This window comes from Capricornis sumatraensis, chromosome 2 (assembly GCF_032405125.1).
Source record: "Capricornis sumatraensis isolate serow.1 chromosome 2, serow.2, whole genome shotgun sequence".
NCBI classification, from domain to species: domain Eukaryota; kingdom Metazoa; phylum Chordata; class Mammalia; order Artiodactyla; family Bovidae; genus Capricornis; species Capricornis sumatraensis.
Genome location: NC_091070.1, coordinates 208,676,578 through 208,697,138, shown reverse-complemented (window position 1 = coordinate 208,697,138; position 20,561 = coordinate 208,676,578). Strand labels below are relative to the sequence as shown.

General features: G+C 46.9%; 1 protein-coding gene across 1 annotated transcript in view; it reads right to left on the bottom strand.

Annotated features, from left to right (window-relative positions):
- Window positions 1-1,077: 1,077 nt before the first annotated feature.
- INPP5B (inositol polyphosphate-5-phosphatase B) overlaps window positions 1,078-20,561 on the bottom strand; it is a 51,598-nt gene continuing 32,114 nt past the window's right edge. Inside the window, 14 exon segments of the mRNA XM_068966747.1 lie at window positions 1,078-1,864; window positions 2,099-2,210; window positions 3,273-3,400; window positions 3,770-3,854; window positions 5,243-5,356; window positions 7,755-7,990; window positions 9,934-10,096; window positions 11,004-11,114; window positions 12,788-12,923; window positions 13,831-13,940; window positions 16,346-16,457; window positions 18,100-18,287; window positions 18,918-19,034; window positions 19,657-19,771. Coding sequence (XP_068822848.1) covers window positions 1,722-1,864; window positions 2,099-2,210; window positions 3,273-3,400; window positions 3,770-3,854; window positions 5,243-5,356; window positions 7,755-7,990; window positions 9,934-10,096; window positions 11,004-11,114; window positions 12,788-12,923; window positions 13,831-13,940; window positions 16,346-16,457; window positions 18,100-18,287; window positions 18,918-19,034; window positions 19,657-19,771 — 1,870 coding nt within the window. The 3' untranslated portion in view covers window positions 1,078-1,721.

Sequence of the window (20,561 nt, the reverse complement as noted above, 5' to 3'; positions counted from 1 at the left end):
TCTGAGCTCGAGCCTCCAATTGGCGAGCGCGAAAGGGGCGAGGCGGGGCGGGCACCGCGGAGACTTCGCTGGGCGGCGAATTCCGCCCGCGCGGTGAAGAACCTGCCTCGTATTCTGCTTGCGGGGGTTCAGAGTTCCGCTCTAGAGGCGCCAGACGCGAGGAAGATGGGTCAGACCCGCTAATCACTAACCCAAAGTCGCCTCAGCGGGGCTTGCGCTGCCGTCCCCTTGGCAGCCGCAAGCACGACGGGAAGGACCACAGTTAGCCGCTGAATTCCGGCCAGGACCGAAAGGGGGAAACCTGGAAAGCTGTGGCATTCCCGCGTTTCTCCTGTAGCTCCAGCTTCCCCTCCTCACCCAACAAAGTTAGTAGGCCAGGAGGGCTCCAGAAAGGAATCCTGGACCCAAACGGCAGAAATGGAGAGTATTCCAAGCCTGGCTAGAGGGCGCCGCCGCCTCTTTCCCCTCTCACAGGCTCTTTTAAGACGCCCAACTCCCTCGTCACTCGCCTGCCCAGGCCGTGTCTCCCAAGTTTTTCCCCTCCAGAGGACTGCCGGCTTCCTCCGGACACGCACCCGGGCCAGGTAACGCCACCTACTGGCCATTCCCTTTCTTTAACCGTTCATATTGTCATACAGCCTGCTTGTATCTAAATCACTACACTGCCAAGGAGTGGTGGTGTTCCAAGAAACTATTTTGAACGTGCTTTCATTCTGCTCCAGACTTATAAATGCCTGTTAGATCTAGCTGTCAGAACTTCTTATCAGCCACAACCGTCTTCCCTATAAGCTACTTCTCTTAGAATATTCAGAGTGGGACAACTCTCAGAAATTAGATCAGGGGTCAAGGGGTTGGGCCAGGCCTGTACTAGCTCTTCCTTGAAAAATGTAAATAGTGGTTGTTATCACCAGACTACCAGGCAAATATCTGTCTGGCCCCTGACCAGCTGTCCCCAGTGCTTAAGCCACAAATGTCCAGCTGCTGAGACCTGCCATCTCTAATAAGATAAAAGCAAGCAACCACTGTTAAAAATACATTTATCATTAAAATATATTACACAAGAGGGAATGCATTATATACAGTTGGGAGGATTTGTTGGCCTGGTAAACTCCACTTGTTTCACCAGAACACCCAGTTTCTTCAGCATTTTTATTTTCAAGCCACTGTATTGCCCTTGGAGGCTAAGTGGCCAGTTCCAGAGTTGTTGAGCCATATTTATGAGTGGGAAGCGGGGCAGGGTTTGCATATGTGTATACACATGTCCTTGGACAGAGCGCTGAAAGCACCTGGAGAGGCTGTGTGGCCTGTTTATCCAGCAGCTTCCATTTACATTCTTTGTATTTGCATCCTCATTCATCCTTCAGGACTCCAAAGTCTGTTCAAATATCTGATTGTGGGGAGCTCGGCTCAAGCTACAGGGAAGGCACTGTACGTCTTGGAAGCAGGTTGAGCACAAGGAGTATGGCTGTTTAAACGTTAAAAAAAAAAATCTGTTAAAAAACTAAAGTTGAACGCTGCATGTCAGTTTTACTCTGGTGGATTTCCCCTCAATGTTTTCACAATGTCTTCACTCTTCGCAGCAGCACTGAGTGTGATGGTCATGGTGGAGAGGGCGGTCTGGGCTCAAGAAACAGGCGGCTGCCACTCAGGCTTCCCTGTGGGCTCATATCCTCTTAGGGCAGCTCTGGAGCTGAAACAGGTGGGGCTGGTAACTGGCTGTCTCAGGCAGAATAGGAGAGGAGAGAGAGAGGCTCAGGGTGAGTGAGGAACTGGTGAACAAATTCTTGAGCCTTCTTCTTTTCTGCCATTTCAAGCTTTTGGTGACCAGCTGGGTTTCGAAGCAGCAGGCTACCAAATATGCTGGCTGCATGAAAAACACAGAAAACACAGAATTCAGCAGAAGTACTACTTATTCTCGTGTTCTAAAGAGTGGGGAGGGGTGCCCCCATAGCAATAGTTTCTGCTTTAACTATCTGAGGGTAAACTTTGCCCAGAGCTTGAGGTTTTAGTTCCACTGCAGTGGACTTGGGACCTTCCTCAACCACACTTCTTGTAATGAATCAGTTTGCAGAGTGCTTTCCACACATCCTTGGCTTACCTAGAATATTATCATCCAAATGGTTTTTTGCTGAATTTTTCAGCAGTTCTTGCAAAAACGCCATCAAATAGGTGAAGACATTTCTGTGGCACGCAGGAAGGGTAGTAATGACCTGAGAGAGGGAGAATTGATATTTGTCTTTTTGTTCATTCAGTCATTTCTCCAGTGCCTGTTATATTCCAGGAATTGAGTATACACGATCCAGGTACATGAGAAAGACTGTGTGTAGAAAACCCTGATCATTCGTCACAGGTGCCAAAAGAGAAGCATAGATCAAGGGCTACGTGAATTTAGAGGTCAAATTTCTGACTGCATGTTCTCAAAAGTCAAAAACATCTCAGTTGGGTCTTGAATATAAGTGAAGATGCAGAGGTAAAGGACTAGAGCATTTAGGGCAAAAGAAAGTGTAGAAAAAGGCAAGATAAGGAAAACAGTGAGACAAGAAGAGAAAGCCCATTGTGAGAAGTCAGTTTTGGTAAGAGCACTACTGTTTGAAGCCTACCGTTCCCTAAGCCTGGAAGGGTTGATCGGGCTAGAATTCAAAAAGTACTCTGGCTGTCTGCATTTCAGAATTGGTAGTGAAGCTTGCACAAAATATATTTCAAAAGAGATTCTGATTCAGAGGAGATGGGGCAAGGCTCGGGAACCTGTATCGTTAGCATATTTTCTAGATTATTCTGCTCCGGCAGGTTACTTATGTGTACGACTAGGTGAGATCATAAAAAGTCCCAAATACCGGTTTAAGAAAATCCTTATTTGGTAATGGAGAGCCTTTCTGACTAACGGGGACCTGATGAGAACTTCTGAACACCAAATCGAATGGCAGTTCGCAAAACCAGTTGGCAGAAGCAGAGCATGAATGCAGGGTCCTGAACCAAGGAAAGTGGAACTAGAATGGAAGAAAGAAGGGTGACAGAGTAAGGGGATCGTGCATGTGGGAGCTGAGAAGAGGAGGAAGGAGAAGTGACTCTTTTCTGGGCCGATTCAGTGGGATTATGGTAATGCCATTAATAGGAAAAGGGACATGAGAGGAAGAATGGGTTTGGGAAGGAAAGACTTGGAGTTGAGTTTCTAAGACACTGCATTTGGGGGAGGGCAGCCACTTTGTTCCTGTAGGCCCCATGAGAGCCAGGGTTACAACATGAACATGGCAATGCTCCATGCTTGCGCTCACCTGTTTACTTGCTGTGAGGTTGCCGGAACACTCCAAGCAGTTGCGGTAGGCGCTGAAACAGATGACAGGCTCTGGCAGGCTCTCCAAGAAGAGCAGCAGGGCTTCGGCCACAGAATGATTGCTAGCAGCTTTGGGCCCATCGTTAAGGAACAGATGACGCTGCTGCCATGGTCACTGTTAGGAAAAGGCCTGGGAGCCAGCACATGCCAGAGTGCGGCGTGCCCAGCCAGGCACTCTGCTCAGCGCTCAGACGCCGGACTGACATCGTGGAGGGGCCAAGCTGTTAGCTTGGCTGGGCTCTCTTAAATTCCTAGTATATTGGTTGCTTAAGGTTATAAAGTCTTCTCTATGCAAACTTTAAATAAGTAAAACATGACAGCTGAGTTCACAATGTCTGATTCTGAGCCTTAAAATATCACCCCTTCCTTTTGCTCACTTCTCTTACTCATATGCATACACACATATACACATGGGAACACGAACATCTGAAAGGATACAGAGGTTATCAATCGTCCCAGTATCTAAACAGTCCCTGATATGATCAAATTCCGACCTCAGGCCTGGCTGCTGAAACAGATCTTCCTGAAAAAAGGAAGAGAGTCACAAAATAATTCTATTCTCAGAAAGGCAGCAATGATTTCCTGACCTAGAAACATAATCACCAGCAGGGTACAGAAAGGGAGAGTGTGCTGAGGCTTTCGAATCACCCCAGTAGACAATGTGAAGTAGGCTGATGTGGCTGATTCATCTCTCAGGCCTTCCCAGTCACGCTCCCACAACAGGTCTTGTGCACAATAATATATCTGTTATGAGAATTCCCTGGAGTCCAGTGATTAGGATGCCGTGATTCCATTGCAGGGGGTGCAAATTTGATCCCTGGAGATCTGAGACCGAAGGGAAAACTTTAAAGTAGCTATGGTCCCTGCAGTGTTAAGAGGGATTAACCAGAAAAAAAAAAGAAGATATATCATTTATAAGATGGAGAAAGTTAAAAAGGTATCTCAGTGCTTTGAGAAAATGAATGAGATTATGGCAATAAAGGTATTTCCATGAGTCCTAGGATCCCATATATTCATTTGTTTTACAAAATGACTCAATGCCCAATAACTGAACAGTAACAATATTATATGTATTGCTCAAAAGTTACACCTGAAAGGAGCTCTGTAGAGAAGGTAGACTAGCACAGTCCTTAAGAAGGTGACTTCTAGAGATTCCCTGGGTTCAAATCCCGATCCTGCCCATCTGTCAGCTCTGAGACCCTGGCCAAATTATTTCACATTTCTGAGCATCTGTTTCCTCCTTTGAGAACTACTATGAGAACTAAATGAGGTTGTGCTGCAGAACACTTAGAGTTTGGGACACTGTAATGCTCAATAAATCTGAGGGGGAAAGCAGAGAGCACTATGCTAAGAATGTACACTGCTCTGAAGTGGCAGAGGTGCAGCAGATCAGAGTTTCTATGGGTCTCCCTGGGCCCCAGACAAACCAGTCAGTGAAACTGACCAATCTAATGGCAGGAAGCTTGCCCAACCCACTTTGGAAATCAGGCTTCCTGACTCACGGCCTGAGGGTTCCACGGGTCCCCCTGCCCATCTGGCTTGTCAACAAGTGAGCCCCTCCCATTCCTAGAAGCTGGCAAGAGTTCCTGCAAAGGAGAGCTGGCTGACATGCTGAGAAGGTTTCAGATGCCTTTCTACCTGGGGGACCCCAGAAGCCCGGGGAGGGAGTACGCTCTGCCGGGAAGGCCCTCCCAGGCTGCTTCCCCTAGGAAGAATCGGGTGCTGTGTGTCATAGCGGGGCCCCATGGGAGTGTGGCACGTGAACCTGTCAACCTTCACTCCACGGTGGAAGAGCAGCATTCCACAGGTTCTTCAGGGGAAAAGTGTTTTCTGCCCAAAGTTATCAGGGCTGATGCTCTTTCTCAAGGCAGCATGGCCTCGGTCAGGTGTGACTACCTCAGCACCACCTACCTGCTGGATGGCATTTCGGTACAGGTAATCAACCAATATCCAGAGCTCCTTGGGGATGTCCATGGGTTTCTCCAATTGGCTCCCATTATCTTCAGTCTGGAGTCGCATCAGAGTCTGAAAAGAAATAAAAAGCATGATCAGAAGGTCCATCAATGGAGCTTCCACCAGGCTGGCTTCAGGAGAACGCAGGATATAGGGACAGCAAACCCATGGAAGAAGAGAAGTGTTTTGATGTCCCTAAGCAAACGCTCATCAGGCAAAAATGAAATCAGGTGGCATGACCAAGGTATGAAAAGTGACTCCTGAGAATTGGGAGTGGCTTATGGCAAGTAGTTTCAGTGAATCAGGTGAAATATGTGGCATCTTAGAAACAAACATCCTGCCTGTAGTACTTTCACTGTCAGAACCAGAGAAATGGTGTGGTCTGGTGAAAAAAGAGCACAGACTTGGGAATCCCAAAACCCAAAGGCAAGGCTGAGGTCCAGGGTTAACTCACTACACAGACCCATGACAAAAATCACTCCCCTTCTTAGGCCTCTGTTTTCAGGAGTCCCTAAATTAAAAATGAAATGGAGGAAAAAGAAAAGCAGATGTATTGCCAAAAATCTGTTCCAGACTGGCTCCCCTGTATTAGAATTATCTCCACAGGAGCTGTTTACTTATTAATTTTATTGGACTATAGTTGATTAAGATGAGCGCCAGAGAATGGATGGTTTTGAACTGTGATGTTGGAGAACACTCTTGAAAGTCCCTTGGACAGCAAGGAGATCCAACCAGTCCATCCTAAAGGAAATCAACCCTGAATATTCACTGGAAGGACTGATGCTAAAGCTGAAGTTCCAATACTTTGGCCACCTGATGCAAAGAACTGACTCATTAGAAAAGACCCTGATGCTGGGAAAGATTGAAGGCAGAAGAAGGGTATGACAGAGGACAAGATGGTTGAATTGCATCACCAACTTGACAGGCATGAGTTTGACCAAGCTCCGGGAGTTGGTGATGGACAGGGAAGCCTGGCATGCTGCAGTCCATGGGATTGCAAAGAGTCAGACACGACTGAGTGACTGAACTGAAATGATAGTTGATTTACAATTTTGTGTTTGTTTCAGGTATACAGCAAAATGATTCAGTTATACATATATTTATTCTTTTTCAGGTTCTTTTCTTGTACCGGTTATCACAGAATATTGAGCAGACTTCCCTGTGCTATATAGTAGGTCCTTGTTGGTTATCCATCTTATATATAGAAGTATGTATATGTTAATCCCAAGCTCTTGATTTCTCTCTCCCCACATTTCCCCTTTGGTAACCATAAGTTTGTGTTTAATATCTCTAAGTCTGCATATGAATCTTTTTAGATCTCAGAAAATTATTTTAGGATAATACAGCAAGTGATGATTAAAACAGGAAATTCCCTGGTGGTCCAGTGGCTGGGACTCCAAGCTCTCTCTGTCAAGGGTCCAGGTTCAGTCCCTGGTTGGGGAACTAGGGTCCCACAGGCTACACAACACAGCCAACAAAATAAGCAAAACAACAAAAAAAAAGTGATGAATAAAACAGGAAAATAAATAACTATCATGGGGCAGGGACATGCATTATCTTGGTATCTGTGTCTGAATTTCTTTACTATTATTATGAAGGATCGAAAAACACAGCAAAACATTTCACGGTTTTTCCATCAAGAGGTAGAGTCTTGCCCCGTCCCTAGAATCTGGACTGACCTCACAACTTGTTCTGATCAATAAAATGTGGCAGACGTGGTACCATGTGAGTTTAGAGCCTCGGCCACTAGGGGCCTTACAGTTTCTGCGCTCAAACTCTTGCCACTACCGAGGGAAGCTCAGGCCAACCTACTGAATGACAAGAGCCCATAGCGAGGGAGAGGCCCAGCAAGCAGCCAACACCAAGGAAGACAGGGAGGGGCCTCCCCAGTGGCTCAGTGGTAAAGAATCCACCTGCCGATGCAGGAGACACAGCTCCCAGCCCTGGTCCATGAGGATCCACATACCAGGGAGCAGCGGAGCCCACACGCCACAACTCATGAGCCTGCAAACGGCAATCGTTGAGCCCACGTGCCGCAGCTGCTGGAGCCCCCAAGCACCACAGCTAGAGAGTAGGCCCCGCTCACAACCAGAGGAAAGCCCGTGCAGTGACCAAGACCCAGAACAGCCAAAAATGAAATGAACAAAAATTATTTTAAAAAGAAAGAGAGGGAGGCCTTCTTGAACCCTCAGGCCAGCACAGCTGCCATTGACCACAAACATGAGCCGGGCGAGACCAGCAAAAGAGCCACAATGGAAACTCACATGAGAAGCAATAACTTGCTGTTGTTTCAAACCACAAAAAAATGTCAGGGTGTCTGATAAACAGCAGTACATATCTGACAGCATAGGCAAACACTATGGAGGCTAGAGGATCCTCAGGTCCCTGGGAAGGTAGGCCTGAGAACCTCTCACTTGACTGGCTTGGCTGCTACATCCTTCTAGATGTTTTCTTGTGGCAAGGAACTCACCAGCTCTCTAATGGTTTCTAGTGGCAAGTCCAAAATTGGCTCCTTCATGTAGCACAACGTGTGAATGGGCGATCCGAAGCAGCTTGGCATGTAGTTCCCAGACACAGACAAGAAGTAATCCTTTCCTCTGTCCAAGTGCAAAACCAGAATGTCCTCGATTTTGTCTTCACCCGAGTTGAGCTTTGTAGCTGTGGTCTTATTTACAAATAGCTCTAATTCAATCTCAATGGCAGAATCTGGAAAAAAAAAATGTAAAAAGAAATGCTGGTTGGTGGGAGGCCAAGAGGAAATGGGGAGAGAAGACGGGCTGGCAGAGGGTCGGGCATACAGAGTTAGGGGAAGGAAATAAGAGGTATCAGCCAACCAGCAAGAATTTACATGCTCAGCACTCAAGAGACTCCTCCAGAGGAGGGCTTGGCAACCACTCCGGTATCTTGCCTGGAGAAACTCATGGACAGAAAAGCCTGGCAGGCTATAGTCCATAGCATCACGAAGAGTTGGAACCGACTGAAGAGACTCAGCATGCACACACGCACATACTCAAGAGACACGTGAACAAGGAGTTTATGGTCCAAAGGGGAACTGAACACAGTAAACAAAAACATGAATAGGTAACTGCTATTAAATTCACGTTCTAGGTAGCACTGCTCAAGCTAGGTTCTACTTCCCTGGTGGCTCAGACGATAAAGCGTCTACCTACAATGTGAGAGACCGGGGTTCGATCCCTGGGTCGGGAGGATCCTCTGGAGAAGGAAATGGCAACCCACTCCTGTATTCTTGCCTGGAAAATCCCATGGACGGAGGAGCCTCGTAGGCTACAGTCCATAGAGTCGCAAAGAGTCAGACACTACCGAGCAACTTCACTTCTCTTCACGCTCAAGCTACAAACAATTAATAAGAAGGTGTGGATCCAGTAGAAAATATAACATGTTATTAGACTGTGAACTGTCTGCTTGCTTTTGTTCAGTCACTAAATCGTGTCTGACTCTTGGTGACCCCATGGATTGTAGCACTCCAGGCTCCTCTGTCCTCCACTATCTCCCAGAGTTTGCTCAAATTCATGTCCATTGAGTTGGTGATGCTATCTAACCATCTCATCCTCTGCTATCCCCTTCTTTTCCTTCAATCTTTCCCATCATCAGGGTCTTTTCCAAGGAATCAGCTCTTCACATCAGGTGGCCAAAGTACTGGAGCTTCAGCTTCAGCATCAGTCCTTCCAATGAATATTTAAGAGTTGCTTTCTTTTAGGATCGACTGTTTTGATCTCCTTATTGTCCAAAGGACTCTCAAGAGGCTTCTCTAGCATCACAGTTTGAAAGCATCACTTCTTCAGCACTCAGCCTTCTTTACGGTCCAGCTCTCACATCTGTACATGACATGTGAACTGACCACAAAACAGGCTAACCCCTTTGCCTCACAGCATAACACAGTGCCAAGGAGAAGATGGGAGAGAGATACAGGTGGTCGGGCTGGACATAATTTCTGGATGACCACCCTATTATCTTCGCCACAAGAGCAGACCATTAGGAGTTGACTATAGTGAGACAGAAAATGAAAGGGTTCTTGTTACAGCCACACCTGCTTCACAGAACTGTTGTGTTTTCTCTGTGTGAAATTATAGAACATCCACATGACTGAGAATACTTTTGACATCGAACTCGCACCCTTTACTATTTTACATCTTATCTACGGATGGATCTCCATCTTGAGAGTCCCTTGGACAGCAAGGAGATCCAACCAGTCCATCCTAAAGGAAATCAGTCCTGACTATTCATTGGAAAGACTGATGCTGAAGCTGAAACTCCAATACTCTGGCCACCTGATGTGAAGAACTGACTCATTGGAAAAGACCCTGATGCTGGGAAAGATTGAAGGCAGGAGGAGAAGGGAACAAAAGAGGATGAGATGGTTAGATGGCATCTCAATGGACATGAGTCTGAATAAACTCCAGGAGTTGGTGATGGACAGGTAGGCCTGACACACTGCACTCCATGGGATCACAAAGAGTCGGACATGACTGAGTAACTGAACTGAACTCAGCATCCACAGGGCTTTGAAAAAGTTTCAAGCAAACAACAAAACATTCAGAAATAAAAAGTTTATTCTAGGAGAATGGGCAAAAGACAGGGTAGGGTGTTCCCCAAACCAGCCACCAGGAAGCCAGGGACAGAGGCCTTACCTGGCAGGAGGAACCCTCTGCTGGGGCTGGCTCGAAGCCACTGCTTACAGTAGGACTCTTCGTTAGGTTTGCTGATGAACTCAAACTGACACGGCACCTGTCCATTCCGAATGGTAAAGGACTCTACCTGCAGGTGCATGTACTTCACATTCTGAAAACAGAACTGGGGACAAGCCCGGGACCAGTCAGACCAGTGCCCTCTCCTCGGCAACCTGCCCAACCACCCCAACTGGGCAAACCTTGCCCTTCTGGGAAGAAAACGAAGGACCATCTCTTTCAAATCATGCTTTTGTTTTCTAAGTATTTACCTGGGAGACCACAGCTGCTACTACTAAAGACCAGTTGTTAGTGTTTAACTCAGAAATCCTAAACTCGAAAAACACAAAAAATTCCCTAACAGAATCCAAGTTTAAATCTCCTATACCCAAAGACCATACCCAAAATATCCTTCACACATTCCACTCCCAAATGTGAAAATGAAGCTCCTCCTTCCCTGCAGCTGGACATTTAGGACATTAAAAATACCCTCACCGTAACTCCTCATTTAATTGACTTTTTACTGTCAATTCTGAATGATCTATGCTGTGGCACTTCTCTGAAAAATCTTTAGCCCTAAATTGACTTCTCCCAATGCCTATTACTTTTCCATACTGCCTTCCCTCTCAACTCATAGGTACCCCACATTTTGGACTCAATCTCAAAGCAAAGCATCAGTAGGAAGCCAAACCCAGGGCAAGAATGCACACAGCTATACTAAGATCAAGTGAAACACATTTTGGATCCTCTGTGACTTATTTAACTCATGGAGGGCCCATGTATGGGTAAAATATAGGAGCCACAAAAGGTTACAGGCTTTTGGTTTAAAAGATCAAGAGGTGAACCAAATCTAAACCAACACCCCCTCTCCTGTCAGCTGGCATCATCAGCCTCACTTTGCCTAGAAGCAGCCGATCAAGGAAGACTACAGAGTCCAGGAGCCTGACAGGTGCCCCTTCGAGTTCTGAGACCTAGCAGATGAGATTTATGTTCTACAAAGAGAAGAGCCAGATGCGTTATCACATCCTTTCTACCTCTCGCTTGGAGAGGGACACGGAAGGGATATTGGCATTTTCCATCTTATCCAGGGAGCGAACAATCTCCTCCAGAGTTTTCCGATACAGCTCTTCATTGATGACCCTCACCTGGAAGGGAAACAACAGAGACTCAGTGCCTTGGCTTCCACCCACTTTCTCTTTTTCAGGGTCCCCAATCTCCAGAATCTAATGCCTAGCAGTCTGAGGTGGAGCTGATGTAATAATAATAGAAATAAAGTACACAGTGAATGTAACGTGTTTGAATCATCCCCAAACCATTCCCCCACTCTTCCCTATCCATGGAAAAATTGTCTTCCATGAAACCGGTCCCTGGTGCCAAAAAGGCTGGTGACTGCTGCTTTTAGAGGACATTCACACCCTTGGGAAATAGCAGTTGATAGCAGCGCAGAAAGTGAATACTAAACAGATTTAATTAATGAACAAAGAAGCCAATTAACAATAGACGTAGAAGGGTCCCCCAGAGGCAAAGCCTCTCGTAAAATCAACTGCTTCCCGATTAGCAGAAAAAAAATGATACGGGAGTGAAAGCTGGGTGAGCAGTTCTGCAGAGTCTGAGGTCAGGGCAGAGAGACACCCCTGCCTGTCTCTGCTATGCTTGCTGCTGCTGACAGGCCGGCAAGCAGGAGCTTCTCTAGGGCTTTGAGTCAAAGCAGCATTTCACAGGCTTTTTAAACCTGTGTTCCATCAGCCAAGAAGCTTTTGTCAGGCTTTCCCTTCTATATTTTGAATTACAATTCTTGTCATCTTCCAATAATAAAACCTTAGTTATAACACTCATTAGGCTTTTTTCAAACCACCCACACCCTTGTGAATTCTGAGGCACCTCTGCCTGCACCCTCGAGAACTGATAATATACAAACACAGAAGTCACTGAAGAGGAAATACAAGTGGAGAACACATAAATAAAAAGATTTTTTTTAAGATATTATAAGTCAAAAATACTTTGACAAAAAAAAAAAAGATGTTCAGCTTCACTAGTAATCAGGGAAGTATAATCTAAAAGAATGAAGTATCTTTCTCATTTGGCTCACTGGACTGGTAGAAATTTAAAAGATTGCTAAAACCCAGTATTAGCCAGACTCTGGGAAAAGCAGCTCATTCATGGTTGGCAGAAGAGTAAAATGGTAAGGATGCTGGGAGGACAATTTTGTAAGCTCAAATAAAAATAAAATACATTTTTCTCTGAACCATTCATTTCACCTCTAGTAATTTCATTCTACAGAAATGTTCACATTGACACACAAAGATATATGTGAAGGCTGGTCACTATAGCAATGTATATCATAGCACCATTTTGGAAACAATTTATCAATACAAACATGGTTCATCCATACTATGAAATATGTTACAGCCCTTAAAAATAATGAGGAGGGAGCTCTACCCTTACCAACATGAAAAGATCTCCTAAAAAATAGCCAGTGGGGGAAAAAGATGTTCTCAGAACCATGGGTGTGATAGATTTCTTTTACAAAAAGGGAGAAACTTCCTCTATGTTATATATAGAATACTGACACACTGCATAGAAAAAGGTCTGGAAAGAAACAGTCCAAAGAGCAAAGGGGAACTTCCATGTACATAGAGACATAAAGTAGGAGTCTACAAAACATTTATGAATTAAATTTAAATTAAAACCATTTTTAAAAGGAGCCTCCTCTCATTCAAGGTGGGAGGAGGAGAGACCAGAAAGACAAAAGTGGTCTCAGCTGTGGGGACCAATTCCCTAGAGGACGATGGCAACTTGGTCCCAGCTGCCCACCTACCCCAATGTCAAACACTGAGCTGACGGGCTTGTGGTCACTGGTCTTCAGGGCCATGTGGCTCTGGTAGCTCAGCTGAGTGATGTTCTTCCCTTTCCAGAGGACCCGGTCACACCAGGCAGGAGCACGACACTTCTCGCTGAAATGCAAAGTCCACACTGAAAGCCCTCAGAGGCACGCAGCGCCCGATGCCTGGGGTAGCGTGTATCCTGCGGGTGTCAACCCAAACATCTGCAAGCACTCAAAGCCAAAACGCTGTTCAGGATGATTTCTGCTCTCCACCTTCCTATGGGGATCAGGCCAGAGGCACAGCCATCTGAGGGTAAGCATTCTGTGGGCCTCAAAAGATGCTGGTTAAAACAGGTCGTGAACTCCTACTGCTTGGCTTCAATTTCTGCTTCGATGCTTGCCTGCTTGGGAAGATCTTGAATTTGGGGGTGGGGGGCTTTTGTTCCCCAGTCTATAAAATGAGGATAATAAATTATACCTACTTCAATGGGTTGTTGAGAAGATTACATGAGATAATACAAGTACTGAACAGCTTCCCATAGGCCCTCATAAAAATATGAACTACCATGTAATGATCAAGTACAAGCTCAGTCTGTTGGAATCATCACCCTAAGCATAGCTAGAAGGGAAACGAGTCTTAAGAATTATTGTGGGGACTTTCCTTGGGGTGCCCAGGGATTAGGACTCCAGGCTCTCAATGCAGAGCGCCCAGGTTCGATCCCTGGTCAGGGAATCAGACTGCACATGCCTCGCAGGGCAACTAAGCCCTGAGCCACAGCTAGAGAGTTCATTAGAGGTCTGTCACAACGAAGGTCTTGCGTGGTACAACTAAGACCCAGACCAGCCAAATAAATAAGTATTAGAAAAAAAAAGTGTAGGAAGGCAGTCTACTTAATGAGCAGACGCTGAGAGAGAATGTTTGACCTGAGGAAGAAGTGACAGGAAACCTGTCTTCTTCTATAGGTCTACGAGGGAAAGTACTTCCATAACTTTCTGAGTTTCTATTTGCTCAGCCTCTGAAGCAACCTCTGACCTACCTGGTATCCCAGTCATCGGAGCCAGTATCATACTTATAGGTAGGCTGGAACGTGAGCTCACCCTCACTGAAGCCCTCGAAGACAGCCTTTGCAGCCACCTGAGCTCTCAGCTATACAAAGGATGGAAGAAAAAAAAAAAACATCTCAGCATAAAAAGGTCAAACCTTGAATTAGCAGAAGAAAGGAAAGCAATCTGGAATCTAAACCCTAACCCCAAAGGAAAGGCCCATGAGAAAACTATTCTGTGGGAATTCTCTGGTGGTTAGGACTCCATGCTTCCACTACAAGGGATATGGGTTTGACACCTGGTTGGGGAACTCAGACCCCACATGCTGCACAGTGTCCAAAAAAAAAAAAAAAAAAATACAGAACAGAAAGAAAGTTACTCTGTAAGACCTTGAGTTAATTAACTCCCAGGAAGAGGACCATGCTGACTATTCTGCCTGCTGTACAATTTTTAAGGCTCTTTTATAAAACTGTATCCACGTCTGAGGGGCCTGAGCTCCATTGTACTGAGATGCCCCTAGGAGGATTAGTTTATGGATACAGTTTCTCTTCCAGGTATCAAACACATCATCTGTGTAGCACAGGTGTTCCAATATACAGTGAGATAAAACTGCATTAAAAAAAGGTCTGTAAAGACACAATCCAAAAAGCAAAAGGGAACTTCCAAGTATGTATAAATATATAGTAGAGGGTTAACCGAACCATTATGAATTAAGTTTAAACTCAAACAGTTCTTTAAAGAGGTTTGTCAAATCAGTTATATGAACTAGGGGGAGCTCTATGCTTTGGTTTCCCCATCTGTAAATTCTGGATTTATAGTAGAATCTGCCTCACAGGATTGTTGCAAAGATAAGCTATCAACTTAGAACAGTGCCTGACACATTACGATAATAACTGGCCTCCTTGCCACTGCACTGGTTCTAAGAGCTCCTTCTCAGTAAGAGAGAAAAACCACGGGTGTTCCTGCCCCCTCCCTGGAGCACCAAGCTTGGTGCTGTGTGGCCTGGTGAAGAACTGTAAGCTCTAACTTTGGTGAAAGGGTCAGCTATCCAGGGGACAACAGTTGACAAACCCCAAAATAGAAATTCCTTAAAAAAAAAAAAACTATTACGGAAAAAGCAACAGGAAATTAAAATAGTGTAAGATGATTCTTTTCCTTTTGCTTTTTTCTGGATGCACTGCATGGCATATGGAACTTCCCAGACCAGGGATTGAACCCACACCCCTACAACAGAAGCACAGTCTTAACTCCTGGACCACCAGGGAAGTCCAAGATGACTCTTAAATGGGTAAATATGAGGACTTTCTTGATGGTCTGGTGGCTGAGAATCTACCTTCCAATACCGAGGACTTGGCTTTGGACCCCTGGTTGGGGGAACTAAGATCCTGCATACCTCGGAGCAACTAAGCCCTCATGTGGCAACTACGGAGCCTGCATGCCCTGGAGCCCGCAAACCACAAAAAAGACTGAGCACAGCCAAAGTAAGAATAGTAAAAAATAAATTAAAAAAAAAGGGTAAATAAAATCTTGAAACCATTTGGAAAGGAAGGAAACACACAAACTGGTTGCTATTACTTAAGGAGAGACCAGAAAAGAAGGGAAGAAGAGATGGTACTGAACTCCCAGGGAAGTAAGAATGCTGCAGTCTAGAAAAAAGACAGACAAGGGATAATGCTGAAAAGGGGAATAAAGAGACTAATTTACCAAGGAAAAGAATGAGAGAGAAAAATGGGTCACTAAAGAGAGTATTCTATAAAGCAAGACGTAACAGACTCGGGATATTTTTCCCCTTAATGGATCTCACTGGGAGAAAAATAAAGGTAACAGAAAGATTCAGATTAACGACAATACAAAGATGATTAAAAGGGAGATACAGGCTAGAAAGAAAGAAGACTGTGACATCCCAAACAACTCTGACCGCTTGAACAGTTTCAGAATCTTGAGAGGACTACCCTGAAGAACGTCTGAGAGAAACAGGTTTCTCTCATCCTAGGAAAGAGCTAATGCTCTGAGAAAGGAATGATAACCCAAACAACGGTAGAAGCTAGCAGGAGACAGAACGGATTCTTTCTGGAAGTGAAGACAGCCCTTCAGAAAAAGAGTGGTCCCGCACACGGCACAGGTCTGCTGAGGGGCAGGGGGCACGGGGAGCCCATTCGAAACATCAGTAAATCATCTGAAATATACAAAGGACTAATATCATCTTGATGAGAAGCTTGGCTCCCTTTTGGCCCCAACTTGAATGACTGAATGAATGGGTGCAAACAAGACAGAGAGAAAGAGAATAGCTCTTGCCTCCAGGGGAGACAGACCTCAAGGGCAGGACCAGTGGGGCAGACAGCTGTAGGAGAGGGAGCACAGATGGAGGAAAGAAAGGAATGGCGGGCACCAGCTCCCCAGACGAGGAAGAAGAGGCGCAGCTGGGCAGCCAGGCTTTCTGTGCCCTCCCGTGGGGCGTGGGAAGGGCAACAACAGCTGCCTGAAGAGCGCCCGGGTGGCCACTGGTACCTGGTCATACGCATACAGCGTTTGAAAGGCCTTCTCTTCGATGAGTTTTTTCACTTTTTCCACATCCGGATCTTCTATCCTGTAGTTGAGGTCCCCCAGCCACAAGATCACACTGCGGGGACAGAGCACAAAGGGCACAGGGATTAGGAGGGGCTTTGCCCACCCTATCCGGCGTGCTTCTGACAGAAGGCCCCGGAGGCTACGTCTCTTGGGAGCTGCGTGGGGAAGGAACTTGGCTGCTCAGGGTCTCTTTTCCTCTTGCCATCCCATTTAACATCATGTCTAGCATGCCGCTTACTCAGTTATCTTGGTCCAAGTTCACCGGCAACAGCCTTGTGTTCTCCTTGACTATTTTATTCCCATACAGCTGGAAAGGGAGGAGGGCACGACAACCCACTCCAGTATTCTTGCCTGGAGAATCCCATGGACAGAGGAGCCTGGCAGGCTACAGTCCATAGGGTCACAAAGAGTCAGACACAACTGAAGCAACTAAGCACAGCTGGCAAGATAGTCTAATAAGATCTAAAAGCAAGACAATAATTTACCTCTCCTGGGAAGAGGGGGAAAGATCAAGTATTGGGAGTCCTGTCAATCACTCAGGGACCCCAAGCCAGATGATGCCACGATGCTGCCTCTGCCTCCATGCACACTCCAGCCCCAAAAGCACGCTCTTAGCCTTTGTTTCTGGAGCAGAGTTCCTCTGAAACAAAGCCTGACCTGTCCAGTGGCGTCTCGGTTTAACCACCACTGTGTTACCAGCCAGCTCCTTCTGCAGAATGCAACAGGTGTTTTCTTACACCTGCTGCTTTGGGAACACGATCACTGGATGCTCCCAGGTGACACTGCACATCCCGTGAAGACCAATACTGCTCTACGTGAAGCCAAGAGCCAGGTTATGAGAGAAGCCGCATGGCAGCACACAGACACCAAAATGAATGCGCCCACGAGCTAAATGCAGACAAGCTGACATGCAGCCTCACACACTGGGATGCTGCTGGGTCAGCAGAATGGAAGACCCAGTCCCTGCTAGGTCCCCTGGAGACGGAAAGCCATTCTGGCAGCTTCCAGCACACCAATCAAGATGGTCCTACGGACGCAGCAGGCGGATGAGAGGTTGGGCTCTGTGTACTCCCTGGCAGACACCACAGCCCCAGGGGCTTCTTCCTTGTTATAAGAAGAAGGGGCATAAGTTTCAAGTGTTACTGTAAAGTCTGAAATTCCAATATGCCCTGAGTTTAGACAAAGAGCAAGTACTGGAGATAAATGAAATAAAGAGAACGGACATTAGCACAAGACACCCCAAGCAGCTGCAACCACAGCTCCAGAATGTTGAATCAAGAGGTGAAAAAGACGGCGTGAAGACTGGGAAATGCAGCCCCATCCTCAACTGCACATGCTTCTGGAGACAACAGGCAGGCAGAGCCCTGAACCATGCTTCTAAAACCTGCGCTCAAGACGCCCACTCTGGCGAGGCTTTTCTCACGATGCTGCATCAAGGCGGACTGTGTTAAAAAAAATCTTACACATTTTCCAGGAACAAATGGTGTCTGAGAAAATTCGAGAGGTTGGCCAGATGGTAAGTGGGGACACTAAAAATTTCCAAGAGGTGTAATCCCTGTATAACCGAGAGTTGGCTGAGAGTTCCCTCTCAGGTGGTGGGAAGCCTCCCCCGGTCCCCTCCCTAATGAAACAGAGAGCCCTCGGCTTGGACTGTGCAGCCCGGCACACTACTTGGGGTGGAAGGCCAGACTCACTCGTGCTTGCTGATGGTGAGAGGGGGCAGGCTTGGGTCAACCTGACAGAACTGCATTCGAGAACAAATGTCTTTGTAGTCCTGGTTCCTCCTCTCGTACTCCTCCGTGTGGGCTGCCAGGTGGGAATTGACCACGCAGATGCTGGTATTGTGAAACCGGAACCGGATGGCCACGCCCCCTTTGTTACCCTGTGAAAGGGAGCCCAGAAAAGGCACAGTTCCCAACTTCACTGTGATAGTCATTCAAACCCGTGGGCTTTCAAAATGTTCTCTTTTAGTCAGTCTGTGTCACAATCCCGGGAGATGAGTAAAGCAGGGTTACATATTTATAGGTGGGAAAACAAATGCAAGAAGACAGAAGGACCAGGCAGCCAGCGGCGAAGGCGAGTCCACTCTGCAATAGATCGCAGGCAAGCCACACACTCTCCCTTCCCCCCGGGAAGCTAAGCGGGCAACCTAAAAGGAGGACTGTAACAGCTTCGAGAAGAAAAACGGTAAACCGATTATTAGCATTCTTTCTTTCTTTCCCTTGGTGATCCAATAAAGCTTCCGCGACATGGGTCATACATTAAATGGAAGGACCCACTTGGAGGCTCCAGAGTGGAGCGGCCGTGAGGATGAGGGCTAACTGGGCAAGTCAGCCAGCAAGTCACTAAATTCAGAATGGCCTCCTCCATCAGTTCCTGCTAGATCATGAGGGGACAGTTCATCTCGTGATGCCAGTACCCTCAAGCTGGGACACAGGTAGGTGTGGTATCATGAGAAGCAGGCTCGAGACCTTAGGGACCAAGGCCCTCCCTGTACCAACCAGGAACTCACCATTCTCCCCATGATTCCTGTCCCTACTGTCTCAGCTTCCACTTCTGAGATGTACGCAGCATGCTCCTGTTTGACATATAGCAGCAGCATAATCCCAACCAGTCGGATGAGCTTCACCTGGAAGAGAAGCATGCGTTCAAGTCACGGCATTAATGGGGAGTTGAAAGGAAAAGTGGACGGGAAGCTGGCTGTGAGGACTCCTATATCTCCTGCTCCACACCAGGAAACAGGGTAATTACCCGAGCGACTCACTGACCACACCCTGTGATAACCTCAGCAGCCTACAGGTGCTGAGACCTGAGAAGCCGCTCCTGGAACTGAACATCACACCATCAATAGGACTTCCTTCCTCCCTTCCTTTCTAGCTGGCTGTGTCATCACTGCTGTGAAGGGGCCTTCTCTAGTTGCTGCGAGGTGGGGGCTACTCGTTGTTGCGGTGTGCGGGCTTCTCATTGCGGTGGTTCTACGGAGCACAGGCTCGAGAAATGCAGGCTTCCGTAGTTGTAGTGTGTGGGCTCGGCAGTTGCTGCTCGTGGGCTTACTTGCCCTGAGGCACGTGGGATCTTCCCGGACCAGGGATCGAACCCATGTCCTCTGCATTGACAGCCAGAGTCTCAAGCTCTGGACCACCACCCATTAGGGCTGGCTTTTGATGAAAGTCGCAGCAGAAGTGAAAAGTTGTCTTAGCATTTCCCTGCATGGCAACACAAAGTCAGAAGGTCCCGGACTCTTCTCATACCTTTGCATATTTGGCGTCTGGATGAAGACCCTCTGATACAGCTTTAAACCACTCTTCCTCCTTTGGGGTATCGTGGAAGAAAAAGGCTTCCTTACTCAGATCAAGCTCCTGGAACCTATTAGGAGAAGCAACCAGTCAGGGAGTAGAGAAGGGTAATGTGCGGGATGGCACATTCTCAGATTGGTTAAGCTGTGTAAGGCCTACCTTTCTAGCTAAACTGCAAGACCCTCAGAGGAAGAAAAACAAACACTAGAGACAAAGGACTAAAGGCCCAGGAACGTACCAGGTGCTTTCTCAAGCAATGGCCCTTTTCATCTTCATAATGAGCCTGAAGTACTTGGAAGAGTCTCCAGTCTTTACATCCCGAGATCACTAGCTCACATAAGCACCAGGCGGCAAACATTGAAACCTGCTGCTGCTGCTAAGTCGCTTCAGTCATGTCTGACCTGTGCGACCCCATAGATGGCAGCCTACCAGGCTCCGCCGTCCCTGGGACTTTCCAGGCAAGAACACTGGAGTGGGTTACCATTTCCTTCTCCAATGCATGAAAGTGAAAAGTGAAAGTGAAGTCGCTCAGTCGTGTCTGACTCTTCGCGACCCCATGGACTGCAGCCTACCAGGCGCCTCCATTCACGGGATTTTTCAGGCAAGAGTACTGGAGTGGGTTACCACTGCCTTCTCCGAGATTGAAACCTGCTACTGCTGCTAAGTCATGTCAGTCGTGTCCGACTCTGTGCGACCCCACAGACGGAAGCCCACCAGGCTCCTCTGTCCCTGGGATTCTCCAGGCAAGAACACTGGAGTGGGTTGCCATTTCCTTCTCCAATGCATGAAAGTGAAAAGTGAAAGTGAAGTCACTCAGTCGTGTCTGACTCTTAGCAACCTCATGGACTGCAGCCTACGAG